Source organism: Peromyscus leucopus, chromosome 13, assembly GCF_004664715.2.
Source record: "Peromyscus leucopus breed LL Stock chromosome 13, UCI_PerLeu_2.1, whole genome shotgun sequence".
NCBI lineage: Eukaryota > Metazoa > Chordata > Mammalia > Rodentia > Cricetidae > Peromyscus > Peromyscus leucopus.
The window spans coordinates 10,678,332-10,692,290 of NC_051074.1; the positions used below are offsets into that span (position 1 = coordinate 10,678,332).

General features: G+C 47.3%; 1 protein-coding gene across 3 annotated transcripts in view; it reads right to left on the reverse strand.

Moving 5' to 3' along the window:
- Thap4 (THAP domain containing 4) overlaps positions 1-13,959 on the reverse strand; it is a 43,084-nt gene that overhangs the window by 16,259 nt on the left and 12,866 nt on the right. For 2 of the 3 annotated variants that reach the window (XM_028890635.2, XM_037210149.1), the window contains exon 3: positions 123-282. In XM_028890635.2, coding sequence (XP_028746468.1) covers positions 123-282 — 160 coding nt within the window. Of the gene's footprint in view, positions 1-122; positions 283-7,399; positions 7,508-13,959 lie in introns of those variants that run through there. The other variant, XM_028890636.2, reaches the window with a different exon arrangement.

A 13,959-nucleotide genomic window follows, 5' to 3' on the forward strand; every position in this document is an offset into this window, starting at 1 on the left:
GGAAAGAGAGCTTTTCTGAAGCAAATCTACAGCTGCTTTTGTGTCTTCCTGCCTGGCTTGTCTTTGATCTGTCTGGAGTTAGCTGAAGACCTAGGCAGGCCATGAGCCAGGTGGGGACTTACGAGAAGTTGAGCATAGGCTGGCCCACATGGGAGATGTGCACCTCCTCCAGGTATTGGAAGGGCTGCAGTGTCGGGAAGGTACCAACTCCCGGCGGGTCAGATAGCCAGGTACCCAGCATCCAGGACAGCGGCTCCACCACTGGGTTCATCTTGGGAGGCTCTGAAAACGAGAGGACGGAACAGTAAATGACTTGCTTCCTGCAGTGCTTTTCCAGGCTTTGGATGGAGACCCACACGCCACTGGAACATACTTCCGTCAGAACAGCCACACAACCCTCCAATGCCCTGTGGAACCTCTGCAGTGCCCAGAGTCTGGGTCCTGAGGAGAATGAAAAGAGGAGTACCCTCCTCCAGCCCCTGGCATCCTGGGGTTGGAATGTAGTAGGTGGGCTACAGAATCAGCTGTGAAAAGCAGAGGGGCTGGAGAGGGGGGTGAGGCTGGAACTGGAAGCTGGCAGCCTCTAGGAAATTGTACTCTTCCTTTATTCAACTGTGCCTTCTTCAGATCCACAGGGCTCAACTGTCTCCTAAGTGTGAAGGTGGCAGTCTGAGGAGCTGGAAGCAGGGGTGAGTTAGTAGGGCAGGCTGCTCGATGAGGTGGAGGTGAGGACAGGGCTGCGTGGGCTCAGCAGGCGCTGCCTGTGGTTAAGTCACATGACCCTAAGATGTACTCTGCAGGAGGTTGTGTAGGGCCCGACAAAGACCCCCAGACCGATTCCCACACGTGGCCAGGACACTTCTGGGACCTTTCTAGGACTTAAGTCTGAGTGCTGAATCTGGAGTTTGGAAAGCAACTCAAAGGAAGACAGAACTGGAGATGGACAAGCTCATCCGTCTACCAGGTGGATTCTTCATCTACCAACTGACATAGTTCCACTTCCAGAAATCAACAACTGACAATGTGCTCCAAGACAGCTGGGCAGGGCTGGCCAGGACAGCCTTGGGAATGACTTGAGTTTCGATATCACACAGCTCTGAACTGAAAGAGTTGGGAAGACTATCCAGAAAGGGGAAGACCTTTAAAGGAAGAGAAGACGACTGATAGTTGTCTTCTACCATGTGGGTGCCAGGAATCGAACTCAGCTCAACAGACTTGGCAGCAAGTGTCTTTGCCCACTGCGCCATCTGGGCAGTCCTCTAAAATGTCTTTATTGCGTTGGAGAAACGGCCTAGCTCTTAAAAGCACTTACGCTCTGGTGGAGGCCCAGAGTTCAATCCCCAGCACCACATGGCCATCCAAGATTCCAGTTCTAGAAGACCTGATGCCGTCTTCTGACCTCCTCAGGCAGCAAGAACATGCCTGGTGCACACGCGTACATGCAGGTAAAACATTTTTACATAAAATAATATATATAAGTGCCACACAAAATTTTAATTTATTACTTTTATTTACATATATCTGTGTGTCTATGGGAGTGCAGCAGGTCACTTTCTGGACCTCTTCGCTGGATCACAGGCAGGCCAAGCTCCCATCTACTCCCTATATTTAGGGTGCTGAGTTAGCCTCCACATCTCAGTTGAAGCCTCTACCCCAAGGGGCAGGGGTCAGCTGAAAAACACTCCAGGGAGGCTTTGTGACCTCAAGCTGTTCCAATACAGGGCATAGAGAACATAACACACAGGTGCCTTGCTCTGAGGGGGCCCTTTGCAGAAGCCAGATGAGCCTAGCAACATCCAAACCACAGGGGACTGTGCATGGAGAAGCGTGGCTGGGTGTGTGGCTGGCCTGAAGCTAGTCCCTATGCCTTGGAGTGTCTGTGGGAAGCCATGATGGACATGTGACATCTTGTACACTGTGCTGAGGAAATACCAGTTCTCCCTTACAGGTCTTCTCACAAACCTACTAGAAAGCACACATGAAAGCAAGTCCTGTCAGCTTACTGCCTGTAAGTGTGCTGTGTCTCTCATGCATGATTAGCATGTCTATGCTACGAATATGTACGTGCTCTATAAATACGTATGTGCTGTGAGCGCCTATGCCCGACAGTCAGCCGTCTTTTCTCCATCCTCTTCCCCTTTATTTTGCTCCCCGTTATGAGCCTTGGCAGGATAGGGATGATCTATGCTGCCCCCTAGGGTGGGAGGCTGGCAACAACAGGCAGCACAGTCTCCTGATAGGGCATATTCAAGACAGGGCGAGGCTGTGTAGTAACCCACGGAAACACCTTGGCTTCCTCAGGAAGGGCTCAAGCACCCTCTCAGGAGGCAGAGCTGCACTAATGTTCATGACCCACACCTGGTTCTAGTCACATACTCCAGCTCCAGACCCAGATGCCCCTTCCCAGAACCAACTATGCCTGTTCCTATTCCCAGTGTCCTCTGCTGCCCCTCACCTCTGCCTGGCATTGCCTTTATTTTAGATTCCCTTGCTGTGGAATTATCCTCCTGTACACTGTAAATTATGCTGTGACTGGTTTAATAAAGAAGCTGGCTGGCCAACAGCTAGATAGGATAAGGTTAGGTGGGAAAACCAGACTAAGGACACTGGGAAGAAGAAGGGTGGAGTCAGAGGAGTTGCCAGCAAGACACGGAGGAAACAAGAGGTGCAAGATGAAAGAGAGTTAACGTCACGTGGCAGAATGTAGATTAATATAAATGGGTTAAGTTGTAAGAACTAGTTAGTAATGAGTCTGAGCTATCAGCTGAGCATTTATAATTAATGTTGAGTCTCCATGTCGGTTATTTTGGAACTGGTGGGTGGGAAAGTCCGAATAGAGTCCCTGTTAGGAGTCACTCTGCTCCCTCCTCCTGAAGTTTCTTCTGTTTCAGTCATTACTGGGAGACATGTTCCTACAGCAGAAACAAGCTCAGAGCCCCTTCACCCTGCTTCCAAGGGAGGATGGTCCTCAAATGTCAGGAGAGAAACACAGACCAGGAGAGGGAGGAAAGGGAAAGACAGAAGAAAAAGGTAAGGCAGGAGAGAGCTGATCCTGCTGTTTCTTCCCTCCAATCCGTCTAAGGATCTGTCTGGGATGCATAAAGTAAGTCAGCACCATCGCTGCCTCTCCAGGGACTAAAATAATTTAAAAGGGGAGGGTGCTCACTGTCAGGCATGACAATCTGAGTTGGATCCCTAGAACCCACATAGTAGAAGGAAGGAACCAACTCCCCCAAGTGGGTGCTGGATCTGAACTCAGGTCCTCTGGAAGAGCAGTAAGCACTTCTAACCACTGAGCCATCTCCTCAGCCCCTTTGGGACAGGTCTTACTATATGACTCAAGCTGACCACAGGTCTTTCTGTTCAGCTTCCAGAATGCCTGGATCATAGGGATGAGTTATCAGGACTGGCTGCTATACTCAAAATCCTGAGCAAGGTGTTGCTTCTGCAAGACTATAAATTTACTCCATAAATCCAAAAGACCAAACAGTGAGATGAGTAAGTCTATTTCAGAGAAGCTGAAAGATGAAGCAAAACCACAGAGCAGTCTAGTTAGGAAATGTTCTTCATAATATTGGGCACTGAGCTCCTGGTCCCTGGTTGGTGGTGCTGTTTGGGGAGGTTTGGGAGGTGCGGCCTTGCTGGAAGAAGTCTGTCACTGGGAGCAGGCTTTGAGAGCTAAAACTAAGGCCACTTCCAGTATGCTCTGCTTTGTGCTTCTGGCTGAGGATGTGAGCTCTCAGCTTCCTGCTCTGGCCACTGTGCCTGCCACCTCCCTACCATGAAAGACTGCTATCCCTCTGGAACCATAAGCTCAAAAAACTCTTTCTTCCATAAGTTGCTGTAGTCATGGTGTTTTTATCACAGCAATGGGAAAATAACCAATATACCCAACCAGTAGCCAAAGGAATGTAACAGTGACGATATGGAAGCACAGGCAAATGGAGCATGCTGGTGTTTCCCTTCAAGGGAGACATGCTGGCGTTTCCCAGAACAGATGTGGGCAGAATGCTAGCCCAAACGAACAAGTGAAGTCCAAACTATGGGACACACACACAAAAAAAAATTAATTTTTTAAAAAAGGTGATAATGGAGCAGGATCCAACAACAGCTCCACCCCCAGTCACAGGTCCTACAGAAATTAAGAACCCACCAAAGTCAGACTTAACTATCTGTAGCAGCATTATTTACCATAGCCAAAAGTAGAACTCACATCCAATGCCTGCTGAGTGAGATGCACTACAGCATGTCCAGACAATGAACACTATTCAGTCATAAAAACAACTAGTTACCAATTGTACAACACAGGTAAGCCTGGGTGAAAGAAGCAGACTCAAGAGCAGGTTTTACCTGGTTTCACTCTTGTGAAATGTCCAGGGCTCCCACTACAGAGAGAAAGCAAGTCAGTGTTTCTCCATGGCAGAAGGTACAGGGCCAAGTGACAAGACCACAAGGAGAGAACATGGGTGGTAAGTATCCTGTAGCTGACCTTAGCTTCCAGCATGCCCTGCTTGCTGCAGACCTGAGGTGGCCAACTCCGTAGCACTAGAGATGTGGCTGGTCCAGACACATCCACAGGCTTCCCAAAACCCAGTCCAGAAAAGTAATTTCAGTATTCCAGAACTTTAAAACTATTGGCCACTTAGTGAAATGACAGTGTTTTGGATAATGATGTCAAAATAATTATTGAAATTAGTTATACTAGTTAAAGTAGTTATTAAGAAGTTAAAGTGCCGGGTGGTGGTGGCACAAGCCTGTAATCCCAGCACTTGGGAGGCAGGGGCAGGTGGATGTCTGTGAGTTTAAGACCAGCCTGGTCTACAAAGCGAGTTCCAGGACAGCTAGGGCTACACAGAGAGACCTTGTCTTGAAAAACAAAAAACAAAAACCCAACAGTTTAAGTTGGGGCTGGAGAGATGGCTCAGTGGAGACCTGAGTGGCCTTACCGCCCAGCACGACTGCTGTCCTGCTGGGACACAGCTCCACTGTCGCAATATTGCTAACTTCAGCACCTCAGGAAATCCAGAAATACTGATTTCTGAAGAAAAAAGACTCGTAAATGTGGACACCGGTGAGTGGTGTGAGTCCCACACTCTCGTCCTGGCTGCCTGGCCCACTAGTTAGTCACAGCGTTGTGGGGTGTGGCATCCTACAGCCTCCACGGTAGCTTTGCTGTTCCGTCTGTGTATACACTGTGCTCTCTCCCCTGCTCCCCCCTTCTTTATCCTTTCCTCTGCTGGGTAGGGACTGAAGAGCCCCCGGCTGTTCTGGACCAATCTACATAGCCCTCAACTACACCTCGGAAGAGGGTTCATGCTGTTCAGAGTCATCCTGGGAACAGGTTCCCAAAGCAACACTGCTACGGGAACTACCCCACTGAGGAAGTATTCAGTTACCAGCTCAACAAAAGCAAGGGGAACCGAACAACAGATCCTGACATGAAATACCTGTGAGAGCTAAGTGGGCATGGTGAAGCACCCATTAACCCAGGGCAGGAAATGTGCTTCTGCAAAGCTGGGCCAGGCTGATGAACCAAGCCCTCAGCGCTAGAAGGTTTTCATGTAGAAGCAGGGGTGGCTCCCTGAGTGTCTGCTTACCTCTCCAGATGCTGCGTGGAGGAGCTGGAGAGACGGTTCAGTAGTTAAGAGTCTATTTTGACTCTTCTCCCAGAGGACCTAGGTTTGATTCCAACACCTACATGGTGGTTCAGAACTGTCTGTAATTCCAGTCCCAGGGGATCTGATGCTCTTTTCTGGGTTCTGCAGATACTGCATGCATGTATACATGTAGGCAAAACACTCATACCACGTAAGAGCAAAAGAAAAACCATGTGGAGACAGTTATGGAAACATTCTGATTAAGTGAGGAAAAAAGGTTATCACAAAGGGACAGACAGGAAGAGGGCGGCTGTGGAGAAGCTGGACATGTGGAAGTCCTGAGCTATTAAGGAAGAAAAAGGAACGGGGATGCTGAGGGGGTCTGGGGAGCTGAATGGCTAAGACTAGGTAGTCTAGCAGAGAGCAAGGCTGGCAGGGCACACTGCTTGGCCTTTGGCCTGGGGTGCAAGTGTGGGTTCAGTAGTCCTTTTCAACAACACTGCGGTTTGTTCCTTCTGGGCTAAGGGGATCAGCATGGCCAGGTAAAGCACAGGTCTTGTTTCATAGGAGCTCTGCAGGGCCTGGACAGGCCATGATTAGAGAGGGTTGAGGCAAATCAGCAAACTGCAAATCCAGGGCTGGCAGAACAGAATTATCAGAACCAGAGGTGGGGAAGGCGTTGGGTACCACAAGGTAAGAAAGTGGAGGTGTCCCAAGAGAGGTTGGGGAGGACACAAGCAAAGGAAGGGGATGGGAAGGAGGGCAGAGTAAAGATGTGTGGGTCACAAGGGTCTCAGGCTGGCTAGAATCACCAGAGCGGTCTGCTCAGCAGACGGGCACCTTGGCATGGTTTGTGCACCTACCTGAAAAGAAGGCAGGAGAGACTGCTTAGAGCTACAGCTTGCTGCCTTGCCCAAGATCTGGCTAAAGCCCATTAAGCAGTGCCTGTCAATCAATGTGCCATGGGAAAAGGCACCTCAGGCTATGGCAGCCACTTTATAAACAGGAGTTCAGCAAGTCCTTCTGGAGGAAGAACTGTACCACCAATCCTGTGGCATGAAGGTTCATGAGTTGGTCTGTGACACTTGGCAAGTGAAAGGAAACACTGGACGAGGAGATTCTCCGACAATGAGTGGGAAATACGTGACTGGAAGTGAAGGGCATACCATCTTATCTACACACCAGGATGCTCAGAGTGCCACGGTGCATAACCCACGAGTGCAGTGCAGAAGAGACTGAAAAGCGGCATGTCACCACTGAGCCCTGGCTCCACCTTTCAGCTCGCTGTCCTTAAAGGATGCCAATTTGGACAAATGACAGCAGGTGGGCACTAAACAACCAATGCTTCCATCCTGGCAATAAACTTGGACTACCCTGGATGGGCTGGCTCGCTCTCTCTGCTCCTCCACTACCCCAGATCCCTGCCTGGAAACTGCTGCCAGCCCTGGCCACTCTCCTTGCTTTCACTGAAGTGGGAGGCAGGGGGTGAAGACAATCAAACCATTCTATAACCCAAACATCCAGTTCCAGAGTCTACATGTGTTGAAAGCCATCAAACTAGAGCCCCAAGAACTTTGTGTTTTACTGTATATAAATTCAACTTCATTAGGAAAATAAAAACAAAACAAAAAGTCTAAGGATCCAGTCTATTTGTAACTTTCAATCTCTTAAAAAAAAAACTAGACTAGCTTTTCTATGAACTTTCTTTTGATTTAATTTTTCTTTTACTAAAATCTTAAGCTGCAAAAATAAAAATTTAAATTTTCTACAGTAAGTGGCCTAAACATTGAAAGCAGGCTTACCCATCCCTAAGTTTTCTGAACTCCGACACACTCCGTCAAGGTTCCTCAAGGTTATTTTCTGCCAATTGACGGGAAATGTGTGCACCTGGCTGTTATGGCATTGCAGGAAATGAATGCCAATCCAAAGAGAGCACTCTGGGAATTGTAGTCTTCTATAAAAGACGGCGTCTCGGAAGAATGTGGAAGACAAAGCCTGGGAGTTGGCAGAATTTTAGAGCTAAGGAAGCTCTGGAAAGTGAGCTGCATCTTGAGTCAGGATGAGGCCAGAGAGTTAGCTGGCCCCTCCAGAGTAAGGAGTGAGGACCCCACCTCTGTTGTCCCCACTGGCTGGAGCTGAGGGAACCAACTCACTAAGTCGGAAAACATAGGAGGCAGGCACAGAACAGAGGCCGCCGTTTCTTCAGGAACATCTGCCAGGAGCTTGGGCTCCCGACATACTTTTCTGTCTTCAAGAATGCTGTTCTGCTTAGCTTAGCTTTAAACATGGGGGTTTTCAGTCTGGCAAATGGGTCCTGGGGCCTGGTCACAGGAAATGGTTAGATACACTTGCTGGGACCTGGGGACAAAATCCTTCATGGTTCTTACACTCCCATCCCTGCTTTGTTAGCAATAACAGTGTTTCCTGGTGTGGCAAGCAGAGAAAATGACACTAATCATACAGTACTGCAAAGTTACAAAGAAACAACAACCCAGCCGAGGCCGGCTGCTCAGTGCACTGAACTGGGGAAGAGACGCATTCCAGCGGGAGGCCAGGGTCTGGGTCCCACCAGCATCAGGACAACAGCAAGGTCCAGTTGATCGCAACAGAACAGGGCACACACAAGAACAGGAAAACCGGAGAGGAGGAATGGGAAATAGAATACTGCTAGAGAACTCAACAAAACATAGGAAATGGGCGCTAATATTATTCCCTGCAAAGATTATGCTTAATTATCTAGTTATTCCTCTAATATTCCTATTAGAATGAGAGACTCTGATAAATGGTTAAGTTTTCTGTTTTTGTTTTTTGTCAACCTGACACAAGCTAACATTATCTGGGAAGAGGAACCTCAGGTGAGAAAACGCCATCAGAACGCCTGCAGGTAAGTCTGTAGGGTCTTCTGAAAGCCCCTTCCTCTCCAGGCTTTTTTGGCCATGGTACTTTATCACAGAAGTAGAAACCTAAGACAGCTAGTAAGTTATTAAAGTTAGTAGCTTGCTCACATATTAGCAATAACCAAATTTAACAATGATAACTTCTAGTCTCAACTCTAAAAGTAAATGGCTGTAGTATGGTGGCCTATCCCTGTCATCCCAACATTTGGAAGATAAAGGCAAGAAGACCGCCAGAGTTCAGTCTGAGCTACACCAGGACCACCACCAAGACAGCCAGGATTACATTTCTTTTTTTTTTTTTTTTTTTGGTTTTTCGAGACAGGGTTTCTCTCTATAGCTTTGTGCCTTTCCTGGAACTCACTCTGTAGTGAGGCTGGCCTCGAACTCACAGAGATCCACCTGGCTCTGCTTCCCGAGTGCTGGGATTAAAGGCGTGCGCCACCACCGCTTGGCTGGATTACATTTCTATTTAGAAATGAGAGAGGGGAGGTGGGAGGTAGGCATGGTGGTGCATGCCTTTAGTCCCTGTACTCGGCAGGCAGGGGCAGGGCAGGGAGATGTCTGTGAGTTCAAGACCAGCCTGGTTTATGTAGTGAGTTCCAGGATAGTCAGGGCTATGTAGAGAGACCATGTTTCAAAAACAAAACAAAAAACCCGAAAAACCCACAAAATAAATAGCGATCCCATTTCCATCTTACAAGAAATCAGGAACCAAGTCCACGGACAGCTCCCTAATATAGAAGTACAGCCCAGATCAGAGTTCCTGGGTGGAAACCACAGGAGAGCGAGGTGGTGGTGGAGCGTGTCGTTAGTCTCAGCACTGGGAGGTGGAGGAGGAGGATCTCTGAGTTCGAGGCCAGCCTAGTCTACAGAGCGAGTTTTAGGATGGTCAGGGATACACAGAGAAACCCTGTCTCGAAAATCCAGGTAAATACAGAGAAAAGGAAACTACAGGCGTTAACAGGTTGGCAGGAACTTCAAGTGATTTGCATGATGTAGAAGGTAGAGGGGCAGGCCTGAACCTGCTAGGGGCTACAGTCCTGAGTTCCTCACCCATATTTTCAAGGAAGCCTACCTGTCTCCAGGAAAACCACTAAGTTCACACTACGAAAGGCAAGGGGAAATAAGAAATCACTTCATGTCTCTGATGGGGCAGCTATTATAAAAGGATTCCAGAGCTTTCTCCCCAAAGAGTTACAATGCAGACAGACTTTCTGGGGACTTTACCTAGGGGAGGACATTCCTTATGCTCCCAGCCCTTCCATCTCACCCAAGGGGTGTTGTAAAAAAGATAAGGAACAGTCTCAGAAGGTCATGGCTCAGAAACACAGGTCACTCCAAGTCTGACGTCAATCAATCTGAGATAAGCAGATATTTCGGAGGACATTACTCAGCCATATTCCTGCCGCAGCCCTGCTGACCAGGTCAAAACTCAAGAGTCACAATGCTGCCCTTCCGAAGTATGAATTAGAGCTCCTTTCACCCCATACCACAAGAGAAAGGGGCTACTTCCTTCTGGGAGCCCCCTTCACACTCAACACGTGACGTAGGGATGTGACAGCCTGTGCAGGTGAGTCAGTCCATCTACTGTGAGGACTCAGCAAACATGTGGCTGCCATACTTGTACCTGCTATTACCCTTCCTGACGGACTCCTTCAGGCAGCCAGGGCCTCACTTCTCCAGGACAGTGAGTTGTTCTCCTTCCTCTAACAGCTCATCTGTGGCCCTACCAACTAGACGGCTTTAGCTATGGTGTGAAAGCACATTTTATCTGAGGACTGCGAGGCCATCTCTTCACCCGGGGATGTTTAGGAGTCAGTGTGGTGAAGCTGGGTCTCACCCCGCCCCATGGGAAGATGTCCAATATACTCAAGGGGCTTTCAGGGCAAACCCTGCCCCTCCAGGAGGAGTTACGGTAGCCTTGCGTCCTCTATCTCCGCTGACCCACTTCCAGAATGTCATTTCAAAAACTAGCCAAGTTTGACCCTCAGACTCTCAAAAAGGAAAAACAAAACAAGACTAACCTTTCTTTCCTCTGTAACAAAATCTGGCCTTTGAATTCACTCCTAGACCAAGACTGCTGCCCACTTAATGGCACTGTAACTGTGCTCTTCAACTAGGTCTCTTTTGCCATAGTGTAGGACTCAAGACTCTTTTTTTTTGAGACAGGGTTTCTCTGTGTAGCTTTTGCCCCTTTCCTGGAACTTGCTTTGGAGACCAGGCTGGCCTTGAACTCAGAGATCTGCCTGCCTCTGCTTCCTGAGTGCTGGGATTAAAGACGCGCACCACCACCCACCCGGCCTCAATACTCTTTATATCCAAGCCTTCGTGGCCTTGTTACAGGACCCTCAGATCTGAGAGGGATGTCATATGTGTCTCACCAAACAATTATTATTATTGAGACCAAGTTTCTCTGTGTAATACCCCTGGCTGTCCTTGAACTCATTTTGTAGAACAGGCTGGCCTCAAACTCAACAGAGATCCTCTGCCTCTCCAGTGCAGGGATTAAAGGCATGGCCACCACCCCCGCTGACCAGTTTCTTTTCCGTTAGCCCCTGCTCAATCTCTGGCTTATCAAACAGCAGCCACCCTTTGCCTTAATAACTCTGCTCCAGGAAGCCCATGAGGTTTTTACCATGAAAAGTCAAGAAAAACCCCATGTCTGATAGTGTGTCTGCCTCCTACTTCTCTCCCTTCCTTCTCTTCCTTCTTCCTTCTCTACTTCAGCAGAGCTCCCTCGGAACTCATAAGGAACCTGGATAACCATCTCTCTAAAGATTTTCTACCAACACCAATGAGCTCATCTCTTTAACCTTAGTCTATGTAACAAGTGACCCCTGACCTTTCTGGCGTCACATGGCCCCTCTCACTGTTTAAGTTAACCTGTGTCGCTGAGATTCTGCTAAGGGCACACTCTGACTAAATGCAGTCTCTCCTCCCTGCCCTTTCACCCCCACTCCCCCATTCCCCCTTTTTGGAAATAGGGTCTCATGCAGCCCAGGCTGACCTTGAACTCACTATGAAGATAACCTTGGACTTGTGATCCTCCTGCCTCCACTTCACAAGTGCTGGCATTACAGAGCATGTGCCACCAGGACCTGGCCCATTTATTCAGAGCTGGACACTGACCCAGGCCTTTTGCATTCTAGGCAAACTCTTCACTGAGCCACATCTCCAGCCTGTTCTGAGTTCCTCAGAGTGTCACAGCGCTTTCATCTAACTGCCTTCCTGGTCCCGCTCTTGCCTGAGTCTATCACTTGGCGTTATTTTTTATTCTCCTTTAGATACATGCTATGTGATGTGTTTATAAGACAAAGTACCCACAAAAGGATTGAATTCAAACTGTCCTGTGAATAGAAAGATGCATATAAGCTTAGTCCTAACTCCTTTTAATTTGTAAGGTGTTAAAACAAAACAAAACAAAACAAAACCTAGGGCTGGAGAATTGCTGAAATAGTTAAGAGCACTTGTTGCTCTTGTAGAGGACCCAGGTTTGGTTTCCAGCACCCACATGGTGTTTCACAACCATTAGTAACCCTAGTCCCAGGGTATCCAACCCCCTCTTCTGACCTCTCAGGGTGGTAACCCCTTTTCTGACTTCTGAGTCTGGTGAACATACATACATATAGGCAAAAGTCATACACATGAAACAACTAAACCTAAAAAAAAAAAAGGTTTTAATCTAAAAATTAGTTATTTTAAGTCTGTAAGAATAAAGGGTTAATTTAGCACTATAAAAACAATGCCAAGCCCAGCGGTGGTAGCACACACCTTTAATGCTGGCATGCAGGTGGATCTCAAGCAGGCAGATCTCTGTGAGTTCAAGGCCAGCCTGATCTATAGAATAAGTGTCAGGACAGCCAGGGCTGTTACACAGAGAAACCCTGTCTCCAAAGAAAACCAAAGCAAACAAACAAGCCACCAGATAACTTCGGTTAGTTATTAAAAATTTTAGCTAGTAATAGTTGTTTGTTTACTACTACCTTCTAGCAAGACCTTTTTCTGTAACAACAAAAAGTGATCAGATGTGGCTTGTGTCCAGGCTTTTATTACTGCAAAAGAAGAGCTTACATTCTGTCAGGGATTTTATAAACGAAAGTATGACAGAAAGAAACAAGTGTGGGAAAGAGAGAAAAGGTTGGATGCTCAGAAACACCTTTCTGATAAAAAGTTCATAGTTTTGAATAAAAAAAGATTTTGTGGGGCCACTGAGATGGTTCCGTGAGGCGAGGTGCTTGCTGACAAGCCTGATGACCTGAGTTCAATCCTTGGGACCCACATGGTAAAAAAGAGAACCAAATCCTACAAGTTGTCCTTAGACCTCCACATGTGTGCTGTTGCGCATGCATGTGTGGGCACACACACGTACACAATTTAAAAATAAATGTAATAACAACTTTTAAAAGGGAGGACTCGATGTTTTATACAAACAATTAGCACTGAACTAGTGTCAGAAGACAAGTGGTGTTATAAGATTTCCTACCAACAAGACAACCCTCCTCTTCCCCATTCAAATATGACTCCACACAAACAGCCCTGGAGACTTCTCTTAACTGCTCTTAAGTAGTCATTTCCCCTCAGGGAGCTATTCTTTATTAAAACAAAACAAAAAAAACAAAAAACACCCTACTTTTACCCCATTCCTTGGGCTCATCATTTCTAGCACAACACCTAACATCACCAAACACGGAAACGAAACAAGGACTTCGGCAACGGGCCAGTAGGCAAAAGTGCCTGTTACCAAGCCTGACCACCGAGCTTGATCCCTGGGACGAACTGTAAGCTGTACCAGAGCACTTACTCCACACGTGTGTGACATACTACACACACACACACACACACACACACACACACCATAAAATAATTAAAAAATGCTTCTAATTCTGAAGCCAGTGAAATCGCTCTTCAGAGGCAAGAAAGAAAGAACTCTTTTTCAAGTAAAAATTGAGGAAATGTATTCCAAATAGACCTTAGGTCAGAAACTCAAATCCAAGAAAAAAAAAAAAATCAAGAGTAATGGATGCAAGATAAAGTCTCTCTTCTCTTTTTGCCACACTTAGGGTCGAACCCTAATTAGGGCTCTGATTTTCTTAACCTTTTTTTCCCCTTCTTTTTTGAGATCAGGTCTTACTATGTAGTTCAGATCGACTTTGAACTTGTATCTTTTTGCCTCATACTCCAGAGGCTCAGGCAAAAAGTCAAGCTCAAGGTTAATGTGACTGCATAGGAAAAGCAAGGAAAAAATATGTCATGCTAACGCTCAGAAGCTAAATGAGCTTCTTAAAAGGTGGTGATGGAGGAAGCCTTTAATCTTAGCACTTAGGGGGCAGAGGCAGGTGGATCTCTGAGCTCCAGGCCAGCCTGGTCTACAGAGGCATCAAGACTAAACTACCAGGCATAGGAGGGTATTCCATAAAAATATGTCTCAACTGTCACAGAAGTGAAGGGACCAGACCTTAAGGTGA